The sequence below is a fragment of the Camelus bactrianus genome, chromosome 13 (assembly GCF_048773025.1).
Source record: "Camelus bactrianus isolate YW-2024 breed Bactrian camel chromosome 13, ASM4877302v1, whole genome shotgun sequence".
NCBI lineage: Eukaryota > Metazoa > Chordata > Mammalia > Artiodactyla > Camelidae > Camelus > Camelus bactrianus.
The window spans coordinates 40946021-40965941 of NC_133551.1; the positions used below are offsets into that span (position 1 = coordinate 40946021).

Here is a 19921-nt window from a genome sequence, read left to right on the forward strand (position 1 = left end):
TGAACCAATAGGCAAAGAACAGCCGTGCTGGCCTGAGTGGTGATCCTGTTACCACGGGTCACCTGGGCTCTGCTGCACAACAGGGCAAAGAAAACTGTGCCTGGAACCTGGAGAGCCACTGAGGTTGGGGAGGGATGTCTGCGTATCCTCTGAAGACAGTTGGTGGGAAACTGTGGACTGTGATAGTGACTCTCTGTCTGCCTGTCCCCCCCAGTTCTCTGCCCTCTTGCCCTATTCTGTGCCCAAGGGGCCTAGCCAGAGCCTTGTGAATGGCAACCCCCTGGCCCCTTTGCCTTCCGGCACCTGGTTGGGTTTGGCCAATGGGAGTACCAGAGGAGATCAGAGGGTGGGAGGAGAGTGAGGTAGGGCTGTTTCTACCCAATTCCCTCTATGGCCTGGGCTTTTTTTTGCCGCAGTTGTATCCCTTCCTGACCACAGCCTCTACATGGCAGACTCATCTCCACAGGCTCCCGCTCGCTCTGGGAACACTGTTTTCTAATCTGATCTTGAACCTTCCAGGTTGACTTCGGTTTCCTGCCAGGACACCTTTTAGACATGCAGGGAGAGAGGCTGTGTAGTCAGAGCTGACATGTGGCCAGAGCCCGGGCCACTAGATGGAGCATGAGGATGTGGAGCTGGACGAGCAACTCCAGAGAAAGAGCACTGACGAGGAGAGAGGAGGGTCCGGGACCTGCCTGAGGAAGTAGGCAGGGAAGGGGGGAGAGCAGCAATCGATGAGGGAGCAGGCGGCAGGCGGGGGAGATCAGCATCCCGGAAGTCTAGAGAAATGTGTGTGAAATGTGTCAGGAGGTCGAGGGAGCAGAAGACAGAGAACTGATCAATGGATTTGGCCACGAGGCTGTCACTGGTGACTTCAATGGGTGAATCAGATGTCATTCTTACCGGCGATGAGCCCACAGAAGAGGCAAGTGACTGTAGTAAAGTCTTGGAGGGAGAAGTGCAGGGCACACCTGGCATCAAAGGAAAACAAGGCCAGGCTTCCTGGGGAGGCTCGGAGCAGGTTCCATGGAGGCGCTGATGAGGCCCTGGGGACGGGTGGCCCAGGCAGAAGTTGCGTGAGCAAGGCGTTTGGTGAAATTTCTAGTGCAAAGGGGACAAAGAAGCATAGAAGACTCTGGAATGGTCAGCTGGACTGTGGGTTGTGAACGGCCTGTAGGCCAGCCTGGGGAGCTGGACCTTTAAGCAGTGGGGGAGCCAGAGAAGAGTTTTATGTGGGTGAGTGCTCAGATCAGGTTATAAGGATGCTAGGGCCAGGATGTGGGAGGGAACAGCCATCTTATCCTAGGAGTCCAGCACAAGGCCTGGATCATCGTAGGCACCCAATAGATGCTTATTGGCTCTGTGGACAGAACGCGGACCATTGCTGATGTTAAAATGGTGGTTGGCATCACCCTATGACTGACATTAATATACTGTGTTAGCAAAAGAATTCACTGTAAATCGAAAAAAATCCAAAGCCAGATGTTCAAAAACACTGACTTAATTAAAGGCCAACAGTGAAATGGCCAGGATTTTAAAACTGGATATGTTTCACACATTTCAGAACGACGTGTTATTATCTCTTGTTTTCCCAAGTGGTGGGGGTGGGAGGAGGAATCGTTTCAGCAAATGGCTGACAATGTCGTCAGGTAAATCAGTGTTTTCTGGGTAACTGGATTATAGCTGGAAATTAATTGTCCATGAATGTGGAAAAACAGCCAATTCCACAGAGTGTTCCATGGACTGCATCTACTACCACGAAAAAAAAAGGAAGAAAGAAAGAAAGAAAGAAAGAAAGAAAGAAAGAAAGAAAGAAAGAAAGAAAGAAAGAAAGATGTTCTGATTCCAATTAAAAAAAGAAAAAAGATGAAGAAAAGACACCACCCAACAGCTAATTACTGACAGGCCAATGCCTGTGCTAGCTCAAATTCAAGAGCTGACATGATAGAATGTTAGCATCTTGCGATCTGCTGTTAATTAAACGTAGCACAAAGGCACAGAGGAGCTGGACATCTGCTCACAGGATGCTGCGTGGCTTGGGGAACCCTCCCCTTCCCACCTTCCCCGCTGGCTCACTGGGGCTGGAGTGGAATCCCCAGCCTGGGCTCAGGGGCAGGGGCAAAGGACTTGATGGTGTGGAGGGTGGACGGGCCCAGAAGGAGGGAGAGGAGGGCTGGAGCCTGCTAAGATGCCCTCTGCAGACTGGCTGTGTGTGTGTGACCAGCAAAGGGTCTCTCTGAATGCAAAGGGGTCAGCTTGGTGGCCCTGTGAAGAGAAGAAGGAAAGAAAACCTTAGCGGAAGAAACCGTTTAAAAATTAAGTTGCAGTAATAGTAATAGCAAATGATTGGAAACAACCTAAAAGTCTCGTGGCAGAGCACTGGTCACATAAACGGAGGTGCATCCGCGCAATGAAGTACTTCATGAGCATGCCGCCAGGGGGCGCTCCAAGCTCTGATGCAGAAGTTCATCACCGGAGTCCTGAAGAGAATTACGGGCTCTGAGAACCCTGGGGGCGGGGGAACCACATCTTCATTTCCACTAACCCCTAACTATCATTCAGCGTTTCCTTCCATATGAGTTCAGGCCGTAAACCCTAGCAGAATTAGCAGTGACTTGATCACTGATAAAAATCACAGATTTTCTCGTATCACTTTACAGTGGTGGCAAGTATCTCAAAATATCAGTTATATCACTGCTTAGAAACTGTTAACAGTGACCCGATCCACCGATAGACTTTGTTATTTAATGTGTTAGTGACGAAGTAGGTGTCTTACTAAACCACAAGTGTTATTTCTCTATTCTGACAAGTATATTAAACATAACCGGGTTCCTCTGTAACCTTAGGTGTTTTATTTTATCCATTTAAAGCCCTGCTCTGAGAGGGGATCACAGGCTTTGCCAGACTGACAAAGGGGACTATGGCTCAAAAAAGGCTCGGAGGCTGGGCCTGACCTGATGTTAATGAAAAGAGAAATGTGGAAGAATAGTGTGGATTGTATGCTATCGTTTGTGTGTTTAAAATAAAGAAAACAGGTCAATGGAGCAGATTAGAGAACTTAGATTCACACAAATAGGCTCAGCTGATTTCTGACAAAGGTATAAAGACAATTTGATGGAGGAAAGATAGCCTTTTCAACACATGGTGCTGGAGCAACTGGACATCCATAGGCAAAAGAAAAGTGAACCTCATCATCACACCTTATACAAAAATTAACTCAAATGTAAATGTAACACTGAATCTGAATAAATTGAGTGGACTGTAGCAAAGTTACAAAGTTATTCTAGTTGCAATATTGCATCATTGGGGGAAACTGGTAAAGGGTACGTGAGATTTCTCTGGGTTATTTCTTACAACTACATGTGAGTCTATAATTACCTCAAAATTAAAGTTTAGTTAAACCAAAAAAAAAAAAAAAGCTTGTACAAATCACCTCTGGAAGGAGACAGAAAAAAGAGGGGACATCTCTGAAGAAAGAAACGAGAATGGCTAACAGAAGTAGAGAAAAAAATACTTGCTTCTGGTTTAAACTTTTAAATTGTTTAGCATTTTCATGTATTACTTATATTCGTAATTAATTACTTATTTAAAAACAAAACCAAAAATATGAAGAAATGAGGGGGAAAAAAGAAATGAAAAGAAAGAAATGAGCATGAAGAAAATCATCCCAGTTAAAATCAAAACTGTTTCCTAGATTACATTTGAATTAAAACCACGACTGTTAATAACTTTCCTGTCTACCTTTTAAATAGTATATTTAAATTCTAATATACTATTAGTACTCATTTTTTAAAAAAAACGACTGCATACTTCTTTGTTCATTTTCAAAATGAAATTAAAGGGTTTGAATTTTGTTTAAGGATTTTCTTCCTTGTGTAAGACTTGAGCTAGGGAGCTCTTTGTATTCAGCCTGTCCACATGCCTTGAAAACAGCTGGGCTGGGGGGACTGCAATTGAACAGCAGGTCCCAGGGGCCCACGACTTCCCCAAGACTCACAAGACCCCCTTGCTGAGAAGCAGGAGAGGAAAATGTGATTGGGAACTTAGCTCTGGGCTCAAGTGGAACTCGGATTTGATCCCAGCTCTGCCACTTATAGACAGTGTGACTAAGAGCAGGATGCTAACCTCTGCGGGCCTCAGTTTTGCCATCTGTAAGACAGGGGTATTAGGTGTCTGCCTGGAGGAGTCGCTGTGAGAATTCACAGAAAGAGTATGTGGAAAGCACTCAGTACAGGGCCCAGCAGTGGGAGGGCCAGGAAATTAAGAGCTTAGCCTCCTGACATGGTCTCAAAGAGGACGCTGCCTTCAATCCTCTGAACACATAGGTACCATACACTGTGAGATGAGAGGCGTCATCAAAGGTGTATTTCACGTGAGAGCTCCCTGTAGCCTTAGCACACCCTGAACCAGTGCTACAGAGGGTAAAGGGAGGCTTGGAAACCTTATGTGATGTGACCAAGAGCACACAGCTAGGAAGAGGCGAGAAGGAAGAGCTTGGCCCAAAGACCCTGGCCCTTGGCCAAGAAAAAGAGGCCCCAGCTCATTCTAGGGTCTCTGAGCAGCTCTCCAGTGAGAGGGGCCTGGGCCTGGGCCCACCAAGACCACAGCATCCAGGAGTGGAAGGAGCTGTGAGAATCCCCAGGGCAGCAGGGAGAGGATTTTGTCCCCTGCGCAGGCACAGAGGGGCGTGTTTGGTCTGCAGAGCACCCCACCCCACTCTCCACGAAAACTGGGGGTGTCATGGTGGGAGGGCTTCCCTCCAGTAGGGCTTGAGGGACCAAAACCTAGAGGTGCAGCCTTAGAAGACACTCATCCTTGCTCCACTCTGGCCACAAGAACGAGCGTTCTGTCAGTCCCAGCTCGCACAATGGGGCTTGTGGTGAAGCCCAGGCCAGCGCAGGAGCTTGAGAAACAGAGATGTTGATTGCCTTCTGCCCAAAGACCCCGAGGGCCCTTCCCACACTGGTCACCAGGATGCCTGTTTTAGCATTCTCTCAGGAGACTTTGTGTGCTGGGGTCAGTGAGTAGAGTGGGCAGTGGTTTCAGGAGGCAAATGTCCTCAGGCTGCTCTCCCTGTGCTATGCCAGAATCTGTCTAGAAATGAGGGTGCATTCAGGTGGTCCATGTTCAAAAAAAATCTCAAGATGGTAATTCAGGGCAAAGGGGATATTAACAATTCTGTAACTGGTGCCAGGGATATATGTTGCCCTCTACACACTCTTGGCCACTTATAAGCTGTGTGACTTTGGGTATATCACTATCCCTCTCTGTGCCTCACTCTTTTTCGTAAAATGGAGATGATAGTGTACATCTTTCCTGGGTTTTTGTGAGGATTAAATGAGGGTAGAGGGGCAGTGCCTGGCAGACAATAGAGTTTTGGTGAAGGCTGACTCCCTGTTACTCGGTCCCCTGTGTGATGTCTGAGCAGACAGAGCACAAGTGTAAGGCAGAAGATGCTTCAGTGAGTGAATAGAGACAGGGCAACTCAACCCTCCACCCAATAACGCACTAAATGGCTCTAAAATTCAGCCATTCATTCTGCAAAAGGCATTGGATAACTGCAGTCCTCACCAACGCTGAGCTCACCTTGGGAGTGGGGACACAGAGACAAATGGGACCTTGTCAGTGTCTCCAGAAAGCCCACAGACTTGTGGGAGAGACACCTACTCAGGGGGGGTCAGTGTGATAGAGGGTGACAGAGGGGCTGGGTAGGCCCTACAGAGCCTCCTAAGCCAGGCTGAGGGACCCTGGAGGACGGGGCCCTGGGACTAAGTAGGAGATGAGTAGGTGAACCTGGAAGGCGTCTAGGCAGAAGGCTCAGCATGTGCAAAAGTGCAAAAGGAGAGAAAGCAGGGGGATATGTCATGGGACACGGGGGTTGGAGCTGGGACTGGTTTCTGAAAACAAAGATAGTAGTACGCATCTATTTCACGGGCAGGTCAGCGCACAGATGATTGCTGAGAGGGTTGGTGATCACACAGCCCAGCCTAGAGGCTCATCATTTTCATTTCCCAGGGACATCCCAAGTCTCCGTGGGGCGCTTCAAGCCTATTTCTCCAGCTGGGCTTGCGGAGGCGCCGCAATGCACCTGCGCAGTTCTAGGGAAGCCGGTCGCTAGGCAACAGGACCCGCCGCTGTGGTGGTCTTTCCTCCGCGGGCCACACCCACAGCTGCTGCCTGCGCGCCCTCTCCTGGCGGCGCCCTGCCAGTGCATTCGGCGTCAGGGCATGCCAGCCTGCTGCCTTCCAGAATGTTCTCCTAGCTCATAGCCAAGCCTTGGCTGTTTTGGCTGGGCAGTGCTGCCTCTGGCCGCCAGTCTCTCTGCTCCGGATCCTTTCCTGCCTGGACCTGGCTGTCTCCACCCCTGCCAGAGATGGGATGGGCCAGCCCCTAAGGGAGGAGGCAGGAGAGATGGGCGGGCCTGTTGTGTTGAGTGTTGGTCTCAAGCACTAGGGAGCATGGAAGGCATGTGAGCAGGGCAGCAACATGCGCGGATCTGGTGTTTCAGTGCTCATGCTGAAGCTTTTGGAAGCCAGCCTGGAGGAACAGGGCATTCAGGGAGCACAGATTAAACTGGAAAGGCTACAGGGAGCAGGGGTCTGCTGACCCCACCAGGGCAAGTAACTGTGGTAAGAACTCACAGGAAAGCACAGGCTGAGGCTTTCGGAACTTGGGGTTCACACAAGGGGAAGGGAGCTAGGCAGGTTCCCACTCTGCCCCACAGTTGGTCTTTCCGCCCCAGGGGTACACTTAAGGTTGCAGGAAAGATGCTGACCAGTCTCTGGAGAATCATCAGATCACAGGCCTACAGAACTGCCTCCCCTTCCAGGAGTCCTGTGGACATGGAGCCCCACAGGACAACGGGACTCTGCTCTTTCCGCACGACAGACCTTCCCATCTCAAACCCCACAGGCAAACTGAACATTGGTCTGGAATGGTGTGGAGCTTAGGTGGTCACAGACTGTCTCATATTTCAGTTGATCAGAAATGGGAAAACAGCTTTATGATTAATGCAGCTTGACTGAAACATCTTTCAAAGTATGGAGTCTAAGGTAAAGCAAAGAGATGAAAAAGTATGGTCACTGATCCAGCCCCCCTGGCCATACTGTCAGAAGATCAGGGGTCCAGTGAGGGCAGGGTGAGTGAGGCCAAGTGGAACCAGAAGCCAGGTCTCCTCCCATCTGCCCAGGGAACGGCTAGCACTGGGATGGCTGATAGCTTCAGCCCCAAAGCCAGGCTAGTCCACAATCACTGCATCCTCAGGTACAGACTGAAGTCAGTGCTGACACGTGGGCCTCAGCATGCCTGATTTGGCTTTGCTGAAAGCACTGTGACTGTAAAGCAGTAACTGAAAAATTCCCATGGCTGTCCCACTTCAATACCTTCCTGCAGTGCAGGCCCAGACCCAGGTCCCACAGCCACCAGAGTGATGATGAGAAAACAGTTAGATTATCACTTCTCAATGATCTTCCTGCCACCCTGGTCTACAGGCAAGACAGGAGGCAGGTCAGCCTGCTTTCCTGGGTGCTAGTCCTTCCCAGACAGAGAACAGGATCCTCACCTTCAAATCCTTCCCTCCAGGTCTCCTACCCTCTTTTTGCCCCCGCTACTGGGAGTGCCTGTCTTCACCTAACTCATTCTTGCCCTTTAAGATGCAGGTGAAGCCCCAACTTCTCCAGAAGGCTTTCTCTGACCACCCCTCTCAAAGCCCCTTTATGTCTCTCTGCCCCCAAAGCATTCCCATTGGACTGTCTATTTATTTGTCTGTTTGTGCCACGAGATTCCATGCTCCTCACAGGCAGAGCTGATGGCCGGGCTCTGAATCCAGTACAGATACTGGATGTTTTTTTAAAAGGAGAAAGTGAAATGAAGGGAAGAGAACCAGGACCCTAAAACAGCGAAATGGGATCAAGTTCTGTTTTTTAAAACCATGTCACTCTGCAGGGACCATGAAAGGAGTTGGGGAAGGGAAACTAAAAGAAATCTTTATATCTAATGTGTCTGCGTCAGATTTCCTTAAAAGGTCTCTACTGCTTAAAATAACAACATTAATGATAGTTTTAAATAAATAAATAAAAATAAAAACCTACTAGCCTGGCCCAAGCCTCTCCCTTGATAACTGAGGTAAAGGGAGGGACTTGTCTAAGTACAGAGAAGACAGGCCATGAACCCAGCCCCTGACTCCCCTACCCAAAGCTGCCTTCCACAAGGATTTGAAGAGAGAATACACCTTCCACAAGGATTTCCACTGCTCATTTTATTCAACAGTCAGCTGTCCCCAGAGAAGAAAATGCTGATGTCACAGATGACCTGGAAGCACCATTCTATTCTCTGAGAACTGCATCAGTGCTTATGAGCAGCCTACTTTTTAAAGTTGGCAATCACTGTAAAAACACCAAATAGTCAAACTTTAATCGATTTTTTTTAAAACCAAAAATGAGGCCTCTAATGGCTTAAACTTTATGGGACAGAAGTGAAGCAGTTCCAACAGCCAGAATGCTTACTGGCAGAGCCCTGGAGAAGGGATGAGGGGCAGGGGCCAGGCTGACCATGGGGGACAGTGCAGCAAGGAAGGACACTGCAGAACCTGTTGTCAGCGCCCTGGTCCCGGCTGCGGCTGCTCGCACCAGCCATCTGGAGGTGCTGGGTGCTTGATGTCCATGTCTCCCTCCAGCTGGGAACCACGGGCTGAAATAGATGGTGCCCCCTGTTCTGGAACAGGACCTGAAGAAATCAAAGGCTGCCTCTGGGAGTGAGTCTGATAACAGAAGCACAACCCAGAGCTGGTTCAATTCATTCCTAAACGTGAGCTTCCACCAGCCCCCCACTCCTCAGAGTCTTGGCCCTGCCCTGGTAATTTCATCCTCTGAGCTCCTCATCAACCCCTCAACTCATGACTGAGAGAACTGTCGCAATCACCCTCCTTCCTCCTGACTTCAAATGGGAATTAACTGCCATCTTATGCCTAAAACTATCCTTCCTTAGTACACATCACTGAACGGAGATAAGAAAATCATTGCTGTAACACCCCCAATGCCCCACTCTGCTGGCCAGCGGGCCTGGGCCTAGTCGGACTGCTCCTGAGATGACAGCTGGCTGGGCTCACCCGGCCCCTCCACATCCTGGTCATCTGTGAGGGAAAAAGAAGAGGAGCTGGACTGAGAAAGAGGGAAAATCACCTGTTTTCAAATGTAAATTTCCCATAAGGCATTCTCATCATTCCCAGTCCCTACGGAGAATGAGTTATTCCCATTCCCACCTTTAATTTGCTAGGAGTCAGGAGACTGGAATTCTAGCCCTGACCATGGTACAGACCCAAGTTCACACTCTGGCTCCGCTTGTCACAAGCTGGGTAGCAGGAAGTAAGCTTCTCCCAGCTCTGAATCTCAGCTTCTCCTCCCGTCAAAGGAGGTGATACCTACCTTGCAGCATCAGGTTGGTGTGGGGATTAGGTGAAACAGTAACTGAGAACTAATTTTTACTAATCTTCATCATTTCAGGTTCTGTTTAATCCTCAGGAAAACCTCGTGAGGTAAGGAGCCTTTAGTAGCCACTTTTGCAGATATTGAAACTGAGGCACTCAGGAGTGAATGAACCCACCCAAGGTCACACCGTTGGTAAATGCTGGAGCCAGGACTTATACCCAGGCTGTCCTGCACCAGGGCCAGCATGCTTCCAGCCACACTGTACCATCTCTCCGGCTAATAGATCTAGGTGTCACACACACAGCAATTGGGCAGCAGGTCTTAGTTTCTTTGCCTGAGGAGCCTCAAGGGAGGATTGAAAGGGGAAAAAAATCCTAGAACCTTTAAAGCTGCAAGGGCCGTCAAAAGAAAACCCAGAGCATTTTCACATTCAGTTTCAGTTGACCCTCACAGTAACCCTGTGACAGGGCCCATTTTACAGGTGTGAAGACTGAGGGCTGGAGGAAGGTATGAGTGCCCAGGGTCACCCAGTGCACCAGTGGCAGAGCTGTGAAGGCCAGGGTCTTAGCCCCTGGCCTGGTTCTCTCCCCAGTGGCCTGGGGCAGAGGAGAGGGATCAACTCTACCAGCCCCAAACTGGTTCTAGCTGCTGCTCCAGGGTCAGCACATGCTGTTTCCCCAGCCAGAGAGGCCTGACACTCTGGTCTTATGAACACACCACATGCATGTCGTCCTCCACATCTCTGCCCACTGGGACCAGTTAGGTGAGGACTTCAGCATTGGACCTGGAGCCAGATGGATAATTCCGTTGAAATCTGAGCTCGGCCATGTAACCAGGGTTGTATGGGGTTCCTCACCAGAGAATGGGGACCCATCTCCCGGAGATGTTCAGGCATGGAATTTCGGGAGGGCTGTAAGGAAAGAGCTTACCCCAGGGTCGGGCACACTTTAAATTTCCCTTCTCTGCACATCCACTTCCTATTAGGACCCCGGTCCTCCAGGAAGTCTTCCTGGCTCCCCCTGAAGCTGGAAGACTGGTGCTCACTTACCAGTGTTCTCCTTGTCTGTATCAGACAGGATGGTCAGCGAGAAGGGCGGCGGCGGAGGCGGCGGTGGGGGCGGCGGGAGGAAGTGCAGCGCCGACAGGAAGCCCGGCGGGAGGAACTGGGGCTGCGGCTGCGGCAGGGGCGCCTGCGGTGGAGGTGGAGGAGGAGGCGGCGGCGGCGGCGGCGGCGGTGGCGGCGGCGGCGGGTAGTAGCTTGGCTGGAAGTCTCCCGCTGGCTCCACCACCTGCGGGACACACACAGCAGAGTGCCAGAGGGGAGAGGGTTAGCCTGATGGCCGACCCAACGTCTCATTCTCCCACGTGGGGGGATCCCCATGGAGTAGGTTCATCTGTGCGGCCCAAACACCTGCCATAAGATTGAGGGCAAGAAGGAATACAGGCACATCTCAGGTAAGCCTGGGGAACGCCGCACCGGTACATGGACTCAGCCCTGCTGAATATGCCTCGGTCCACGACCTCATTCCATCCTTACGACCCTAGGAGGGAGGTTCTATTACCATCCTCACTGTAATGATGAAAAACAGCGTCAGGAGATGAAGGTGAGCGGCAGAGGTAGGCCTGGATCCCAAGTGGACCTGACTCCACTGCTCTGCACTGGGGGAAGGTCCAGATGCATCCCAAATGCTTATCGCCCCATCTTCTGACACCCTTCCTTGAGTCTAAGGACTTAGACTCAAGCGTGGTGGGCCTGTGGGGTCCCCATTCCAACACGACAGAAGACCTGGGGGTAGTGAAGCTGTTACTGCAGCAAGGGAAGATGGGTGACCTCAGGAAAGTGGCTTCTGCGATCTACCCCTTCTCTGTTTCTGTTCCTTTTTCAGAAGATGGATGCTAACCCCACACCACAGGACCCCAAGACTGGAATGAGGGAATGATGACTACACAGCTCAGAGCCTAGCTGAGAAAGACGTGAATGTAATAGAAAATAATGAATTTCAGGTGCAGTTCCTATTGTTCACTTCTCCATCCAGAGACTTCAGAGCAGCACACCACAAGCTGTGTTCCAGAGAATCGGAGCATCCTACCAGATGCTTTTAAGTGATCTTAGAAGTGTTCTTTGTCCAGGGAGTTTGAGAAATGCTGCATACTGCCCCCACGTTGCTGAGTCAACACCTGAGTAATATTAAAGCCTTGAGGCAGTCTGCAAAATTCTCCTTAGGTTAACCCAGCATTTCCTAACTTAATTTGACCACAAGGAAGGGAAGAAAGCCCATTTTTGAGTACCTACCATGTCCCAGACCCTGTGCCAGACACTTTATACGCAGTCACACCTCATTGCTAGCACCTGTCAACGGCCCTGTGAGATAGGACTCTTAGCACCCGTGTACAGACTAAGAACCTGAGTGAGTCCTCAGAGGTCAGGTAACCTCCCCAGGTCAGGTGGTTAGTAAACAATGGAGGTAGGATTGGCCTCCAGGTCTGTCTGATTTCAGGCCTGTGCTCTTTTGTGGGAGGGGAAAAGAGGAAGCAAAGAAGCAGCAGGTAGGGCAGGACAGGAAGAGAAGGCGGAAGAAGGCTCAGGGATTATCCCAGAGGCTGGGCAGGGAGCTGCAGGACAAGGAGGAAAGCAATTCACAGGCTCTTGGATTTGAAACAGCTTCACAAATAAATGCCTGATCCTCTATCCAGACATGAAGGGGGTGGGAAGGGGGATTATTAGCGCTTTAATTCCAAGCTGCTCAGCCAAGTCTCTCCCTGGATCACAGCTCCTGCCTGGGGCTTGTGGTGGCAGCTCAGGCCCAGAGAAACTGACTGAGATCACACTCTTAACAAAGGCCGTCTGGCAGGCCTGTCAATCAGAGCACTGCCCTGGACGCCAGGCCCCAGGCTTCTGTGTGAGCAGACGGTGGGCGTGTGCTCCATTTGGCCAAGGCCCCTCTCTTTGTGTAGAGGCTAGAGATGCTGCGCTCTCCCTGGGCTGCAGTGGGGGGACCAGCACCCACAGATTTCAGGCAGGGCAGGGGTGTTGGTGAGAATCAAGGGCCATGTTTGCTGTCCTCTGTCTTGGCTCTGTCACTGACCAGGTGGGAAAGCTGAATCCCAGGCCCTCCTTCAACAGTTCTGGGATCCTGGACAAATTCATAACTTCTCTGCACCTTCGTCCTCTACCGGACACTGAGGAAATAACACACTCCTCAAAGGATCACATAAGGGCCAGTAGGCACCCTGGAAATGATGAAGACCAGTGGTGGTCAAACTTTTTTCCCTTGAATCAATTGAAAATGCTTTCTAAATAAAACTTTAAAATATCTCGAACAGACAGAGGAGAGGCTGCTGAGGCTGAAGCAGGAGTAGGATCCAGCCCCTGTGTGCCACTCTGTGGCTAATGACCTTGTTACGTAAATGTCAAGATTTTATCCTTTTTCTTACTCACTTTCCACATTAAACCAAATAAACCTGCTCTCTCCTCGCTTTCTCCACCCTCTACCCAAGGGAAACACCTCTGCTACACCCAGGGTTAGGCTTGTAGCTCTGAGGGAGGGAGTAAAGGTAACAATGGTCTACATTCCCATGGACTTGAGCTCTGTATGAACCAACCTCCCAGACAGGTCCAGTCTTATGGGCTAAAGTCAGGACTGGTCACGCAGGCCTCTCGCTATCCTGCAGTCCTGCTGGCCCTCAAGGGTTGCCAAAATGGAAAAGGGTGAAGGAGCTGGTAACCAAGGCCACAAAACCTGGTCACCCCAACTCGTATCTCACACAACAGGGATGGCCTGACTCTTACACACCCAGTGCTCAAAACTCCAGGCTCCAAAAGCACACCAGTTAGTAACTGACCACTGATTATATAAAAGAATTAAATTCCATTTGCTCTTTCAGCAAGTGTCTCCTAAGGTGACAGGTGTTTGGGGAAAGTTTCCATATTCTTCATGACTAAGCTTAAGTGCCACGTCCTCCTGAAAGCCCTCTGCTCTCAAGTGAGTCATAACTTTGGGGCAGAGGACCTATGTCTGCTCCTGGCTCTCCCCTCAACCATGTGGCTTCAGGAAAGAATACTTCCTTGCTGCTTCCCAGCAAAATGAAGGGCCCTTCTAGCGCCAGCATTCTGGGAGTCAAGGCTGGTGGTCACTCGGCCAGCGTCACCATGCAGCTGTTCCCCAGGCTCATCTGAGATGCATCTGTATTCCTACTTGCCTGAGCTCCCAGAGACTTTAGCCCACATCACAGCCCAGGCCGACCTGTCTACACATGTACAGACTTGTCTACATGTGTGTGTTCCCAGAGGTGCACACTGTACAAGGTCAATACTGCATCCCTGACCTGTGCTCCAGGCCTGACACCGAGTGGACATATCAATTGGCTTTCTGGGACTGATGGTCTGTAAAAGCAGCGAGGGCATTTGGGATAAGGAGGAACCTGGAAAAAAAGTTGGGGATGGGACTCACCAAGCCTCCTCCACGGTATTGGCTGCAGGACACATGGCGGAAGCCCCGTTGCAGGGGTACCCCTGGAGTCAGGGATGCATCATGGTAGCCCAGCGGGAACGGGCGGTAGGGGTGCACGCTGGAGGAGCTGGGGTACAGCTTGGAAGGCTCTCTCTCCAGGTACTCAGACCCCACCACATAATCTGAGTTGATGCTCAGAGACAGCCCTGAAAAGACAAGCAATGAGGGAAATGTTAAAGACACATGGATTTAGGAAAAAAGGGGGCACATTACTGTCCAAAGGTAGCAGTATAATAAATACTCATATCCATTTACAGAGAACTCCCACATCCATTATGCTTTTGATCCTGCCTGCTTTTTAAACCCTTCTACCACGTCCCACTGCTGTTAGAAAAAGTCCTCAGCACAGCCACAAAGCCCCATGCAGGCTGGCTCCTGCCTCCACTCCAGCCTCCTGATGTCCCATAACCTAGTGGCTGCTGCTTTCTCCTGCACCTCAGGGCCTTTGCAGATGCTGCTCCCTCAGCTTGAAAGGCTTTTTCTCCTAACCTCACTTTGCCTCCTTAAATCCTCAGTACTCAGCTCCTAATCTTCCTTCAGATCACATCTAAACCATCGATTATTAGAGTTCTACACATCAATCGGTGTGATTCTTTTGGTCAGTGCTGTCCCTCTTACAAGGATAGGATCCTTGAGGTCAAGGGATCTGACTTGCGCTCCCTTACCTCTTCATCACTAGTATCTGGCACACAGGTAAGTGCTCAGTCCCTGTCCTTCGAGAAATGGAACAAAAAAAGGCCCTGTGTCCATGGAAAGGTATCCATCTCCTAAGATTGCTGTTTCAGATCTGTCCTCCCTATCTAGTTCCCTAGGGACCTAGATTTTCCCAGAATGTCCCGGAAGGCAGAAACGGCCCCAGCGCATCCAGGTCAATGCCCTTAGCATATGGAGAGACCCCCAACAGAAGGAAGGAGCTTGCCTAAGTTTACAGAGTGAGCCGCCCCCTCAGCATGCTGACTCAGACTTGTGCTCTATCACACTGGCATAGGGAAAACCAGAAAAATATGTGTCTGCACCCAAAAAGAGTTCCTTTTAAAACGCCTCAAATCTACACGTGACTTTAAGCTGTAATAGTGAAAGGAGCAAGATATAGGGAACAATGTAATTCATGCATATGAAGGGAGGGGATAACAATGTAATTTATGCATGTGGACGGAGGGGAGAAAAGACGGGCAACGACATCCCAATAGAATAACTGCTCACCTGTAGGGAGCGCCTGGCAAAGGGCGGGAAGGGCTGCACAGACTTAGTGGGTCAGAGGGTGGCTGAGGGGCGGGGCCTCTAGGGCACAGGCAGGGAAGAATGGTACGCAGGCGCAGTCTTGCTGCGCTAGCCCACCCACTGGGACGTCCTGGGGAGGAGCCTCCAGCCCAAGAAAAGGGCGGGAAGAAGTGCGCAAGCGCAGTCCGGCCCCTCTCCCTAGGGCGTCTCCGTGGAGGAGTCACAGCTGAGCCCACTGGGGGCCATTTTTTTCTTGAAAGATGGAAAGGCAGAAAGTGTAGCTAAATGTTAAAAGCCCTCAGAACCACCCATTCTTTTCTCTCTTTTTACCTTATTGCAAAAAGGCATGGAACGCAAATGCCTATTCAAAGAAAGATTTACCAAAGCAAGGTTATCTCTAGAAAACTACTTCCCCACCCCCACCCCAAGGGCGCATCCCCGCTGGATCCGAGCTGGCCTGAGACGCCAGCGTGAGGAGCGGGGAGACGGCAGCCCACAGAGGAACCGACCCCGCGCGGGGCCCGGGAATCTTACCGAAGTCGGCAAACGGTGGGCTGGGCACAGGCCGCAGCGGCCTGCGCAGCTCCAGGCGGCCAGGGCCTCTCTGACCTGCGTCCTCCATAGAACCGGGCACGGCTGCGGCGGCTAGTGTGCTCGGCCCCACGTGGCCGTGGCCGCGGCCGCGGCCGCCCAGAACTGGATGGAAGGCGCTCGGGCGGGGGCTCGGACCGCGCGGGGGTCTCTCGGGGAAGTAGGCGGCCGCGCGGCCCTCGGGGCCCGGCTGCCCGTCTCCGGAAGCGGCAAGCAGAGGCAGCGAGTGGAAGCTGGAGCCCGGGACGGCGGCCGCGGCCCTGGCCCCGGAGGCCAGCTGGGGCCCCTGCGCGCACAGGGCCACCTCGTGCTCCTCCTCGGAGGCCTGCTTCTTCAGCATCTTCTGCGCGGCCATGATCTTCTGGCGCTCGGTGATCAGGTAGCACTTCTCGCAAGTGCACTGCTTCCAGCGGCATTTGCCCGCGTGGCCCTTGACGGGCACCAGGAAGCCATGGTTCCGGCACCGCGAGCACTTAGGGGTGCGCAGCATGTTGTCGGCCAGTTTGGCAAGGTCTGCCTTCGTAGTACAACCGCCACCTCTGGGAGCTGCGGAGCGAATGGAGCAGGGATGAGCAGCGCCCCACAAGTCCCTGGTGCTGGGGACATTGGATACACTTGTAACAAAGTGGCTCTCAGTGCGTCCCAGTAGCTGCAGCAAGACCTTTGCATTTTCCCTCCTGGTTTTGGGTGCAAAATTTGGAGTTTCTGTGCCTTAGTTAAAAAGATGCAAGGGATTGAGTTGAATAAGTTCTTTACGGAATGCTATTGCATATATGACATCTGGGTTATCTGAAGTCTTAGGCATTTAATTCCCAAACTTTCTATTCCCGCCATCCCATAGAAGGTATTTTGTAATTTCAAAAAAGGCGGAGTGATACTCAACGGTCCAGAGACTTAAAGCGCCAGAGGACCGTAGCTCTCAGTAAACCCCTTGTGGTAGAAAAGCATTCTGAGAGACAGACCGTGTTTCTCCTTCCAAAAGCTGCTACTTCTGCTGAATTTCATTTATTTCCCCTACAGAGAGGCAGCCGTTCACAGTGATGCTTCCAGAATATTCCTAGGAGCTCAGTGCACTATGATAGTTGCTCAGGGGTGTGCCCTTATAGTAATTCCGATTTCTTAAGTGTCTTGTTGGTACAGAAATGCATTTCTGGAAGATGGTGTATTGCTATTGGTGGTGCCTTCCAAAGTAAAGCATACTTAGAATACTTTAAAGTAAAACAGATTTAGGATATTTTAGCATGACCTTGAATCATTGCTTAACTGTACCATGAATTTAGTTATCCCTGTAAAAAGACTCCATTCATGGGAAAAGCTGCCACAAACTTCATAGTTTCCCAAGGCCACTAAATTAGTTCATTTTCTTGTTTGATAGAAATTTGTGACACCCTGACGTCTTTGTTCCCTACCCTCCTTAGGTCCAAAAGAAGAAGAGGAAAAAAAAAAACAGGGTCACTAACACCTAAATTGAAAGTGTATAATCCTTATAATCGTAGGATGAATCATTATCTTTAAGGAGGTAGTTATGGTTATTACCTAGCTAAAATTATGTATTTTTAATTGCCCTTTCTCTGAAGTTCTCTCTTTCTGGTAGCAGAATGATAGACGCTGAGAGCCAAGGCCTGGGGTCCACCTTGATCTCCCAGAGCCTCTAGCTGCAGCTGTACTTTGCATTTATCACCAGCTGCCTGACAATAGAAAATGGTTGCCATTCTGTGGCTGCTTACATACTGGAAAGCTGAAAAGAGGTTTGTAAAGTCTTTTTCTGCTTTAAATATATTCCTCATCTTAATAAGAGGGCAAAAGTATCTGCTTCCTGTATTATTTGGCCCTTTAGGAATTTCACTGGTGACTTAAATCCATTTAAAGAGATCTAGGTTTGTCTCTGCTTTGCTCTTCTATCTTAATTTATGTTTAAAAACAATATGGCCCCATACATAGATAAAAGGGCAGGCAAGCTCTTCTTCTGACTCCACTCAATTCAGAATGTCTAATTTTTTCACTGACCTTGTCATTTGCAAATGTTACTTAAAAATCATAGTTTCAATACTACTGCCAAAAAATCTGGGGCATAAGCTGCATTGTTTCATGATACTACAAATTGTAAGGTCATTTTCTGCATTATCAAATTTAAATTTTAACATCAGGTGACATGGGCTGATAAGGCCTAAACAAGAAAACTACTCTCATTTACATTTCACTCTTGACCACCCAAGTTCTCTTTGTTTTCCTATTAAGGATTTAAAAGAAAATCCTCTTCAAAGACAACTGTTGAATTAACATATTTTAACCTTAACGTCAAAATGCTTCCATATTTACTTCATAACTTCAGGGGCAAAAATATACCCAAGGTGTTATGAATTTGCATAGTGCTTTTGAGAACATTAATAAACAACCATATATCTTTTTAATCAGTGGTCACATTATACGATGCAGAAACCCCAGGGTTTATACAGTAAACAAATAGGAAAAAAAAAGACTAGTTTATTTCTCTTTTCCCCCCAAAGTCTCAATTTGTGTAGGTAAATTCCAACAGAGCTTTATTTATTTCACTCTTGGAAATTCAGGCAAATTGTTAGTTTTGTTTTATTTTGGTTGATGACTGATTACTTCTTAGGTTGCTGTGTGTATATATATATATATATATATATATATATATATATATATATACACACACACACACACACACACACACACACATATACACACACACACGTGTATATATATATATATGTATGTATATTTCTTTAAATTATTATTTAAAAAGATGGTAAGATGTAAAAGTGAAAAACTGGAAGTCAAAGAAAGATGGAAGCAGTAAGTACATAGTGGGCCCCTTCCTTCCCCACACCTACACCTTTGGACATTTATGTTTAAGAAAGTCAGGGGCGGGGGGTAGGGTATAGCTCAGATGGTAGAGTGCATGCTTGGCATGCACAAGGTGCTGGGTTCAATCCCCAGTACCTCCTCTAAAAATAAGTAATAAACCTAATTACCCCACCACACCAAAAAAATAAAAAAGAAAGTCTGCATCATCATAAACAATAGTTTATAAAATGACAAGTTATAATTGCTGAGGAATCACCAGTTTGACTAATTAACTGCAGAGGGGCTTGTTGATGGTCATATCTGAGTTCCAGCTTCAGATATGGCCCCTTTCTCCTCGGAGTTTCAAGTTTCCTACCTTGAATAATGCTTCTCTTTGGTTGATATGGTTGCTGTTGATACTGTTAATTTATATTCATTTTAAAGAGCCTTGTATTATTCAGTGCACCGGGGTACCGTTTATAATCATTAAATATTGCATACACTATAATGTTTCCTCACTGGCAGCACACAAGAGTAAGAAAGGGCTTTTTTTTTTTTTTTTTTTTTTTTTTTGCCTATACCATCTTTTCCCTAGCAGCTATAACCCAGATACTTGCTATCTTCTTCAAGCTCTCTCTCTAGTGAGCAATGAAAACTTTATTGAAGATTTTGTAGGGAATAGAAGGGAGGATTTACATGACACATCCTATAGCAGATGCTTTAAAAATCCTGCCTTAGCATTTCTGTTCTTTCAAGATCCTCCTCTCCTGTGCCACACTTACTGAAGAGAAACTGTTCTGGTCTCCCCCACCCCTGCCACCCCTCTCTCCCCACCCCAGGAGCCAGCCTCTCTACTTTCTGTCTGCTTTCTTGATTCTTTGAGAGCTCTGTAACAGCTGTGACTGTCTTACTTTCCTTTATGTCTAGCACAGTATAGAATTCAGTAAATATTTGTTAGATGTACTAATGAATCTTGCCTCCCTCTCCTGCCAGTGTCAAAGTTATCTCCTCTCTCACTGGCATAGTAAATCAACTTGGATCCAGCAACTTTTCCCAAACATCCTACAAAACAGAAAGCCTGGAGTGAGTAGGACCACTCTCCTGACAAGCAGAATTTGGGGATCAACTTTGGTTCCTTAACCTCAGCCCCCACCCCTGATGGTTTAATAATGTAATGATACTAGCTAGTACTTACGAAGTGTTTCTGTGTGCCAGGAATTCTTAAGTCCTTTATGTGTATTAATTCATATAATCCTCAAAACAACCCTCTAAGTTACTATTATTTTCACCCCCATTTTACACATGACAAAACTGAAGTCTTGAGAAGTTAGGTATCTTACTCAAGGTTTTACAGCCATTAAGTGG

The 19921-nt window shown here is 48.9% G+C and overlaps 1 protein-coding gene across 1 annotated transcript; it reads right to left on the bottom strand.

The window, feature by feature from the left end:
• Window positions 1-8242: 8242 nt before the first annotated feature.
• DMRTB1 (DMRT like family B with proline rich C-terminal 1) lies at window positions 8243-16308 on the bottom strand. Its single transcript, XM_074376456.1, has 4 exons — window positions 15692-16308; window positions 13877-14082; window positions 10474-10714; window positions 8243-9130 (listed from the first exon to the last, which is right to left on the bottom strand). The coding sequence occupies exons 1-4, from the start codon at window positions 16236-16238 to the stop codon at window positions 9066-9068; spliced, it is 1059 nt and encodes a 352-aa protein (XP_074232557.1). The 5' UTR covers window positions 16239-16308; the 3' UTR covers window positions 8243-9065.
• Between the last annotated feature and the right edge of the window lie 3613 nt (window positions 16309-19921).

Excerpts from the sequence above, each read along its gene's own strand:
- DMRTB1 (XM_074376456.1), bottom strand. The coding sequence starts at position 16,238 with ATGCTGCGCACCCCTAAGTGCTCGCGGTGCCGGAACCATGGCTTCCTG. Across the intron at positions 10,715-13,876 it reads AATACCGTGGAGGAGGCTTG|GTGGTGGAGCCAGCGGGAGA; the intron begins GTGAGTCCCATC and ends TGTGTCCCGCAG. Across the intron at positions 9,131-10,473 it reads TACAGACAAGGAGAACACTG|ATGACCAGGATGTGGAGGGG; the intron begins GTAAGTGAGCAC and ends TTTCCCTCACAG.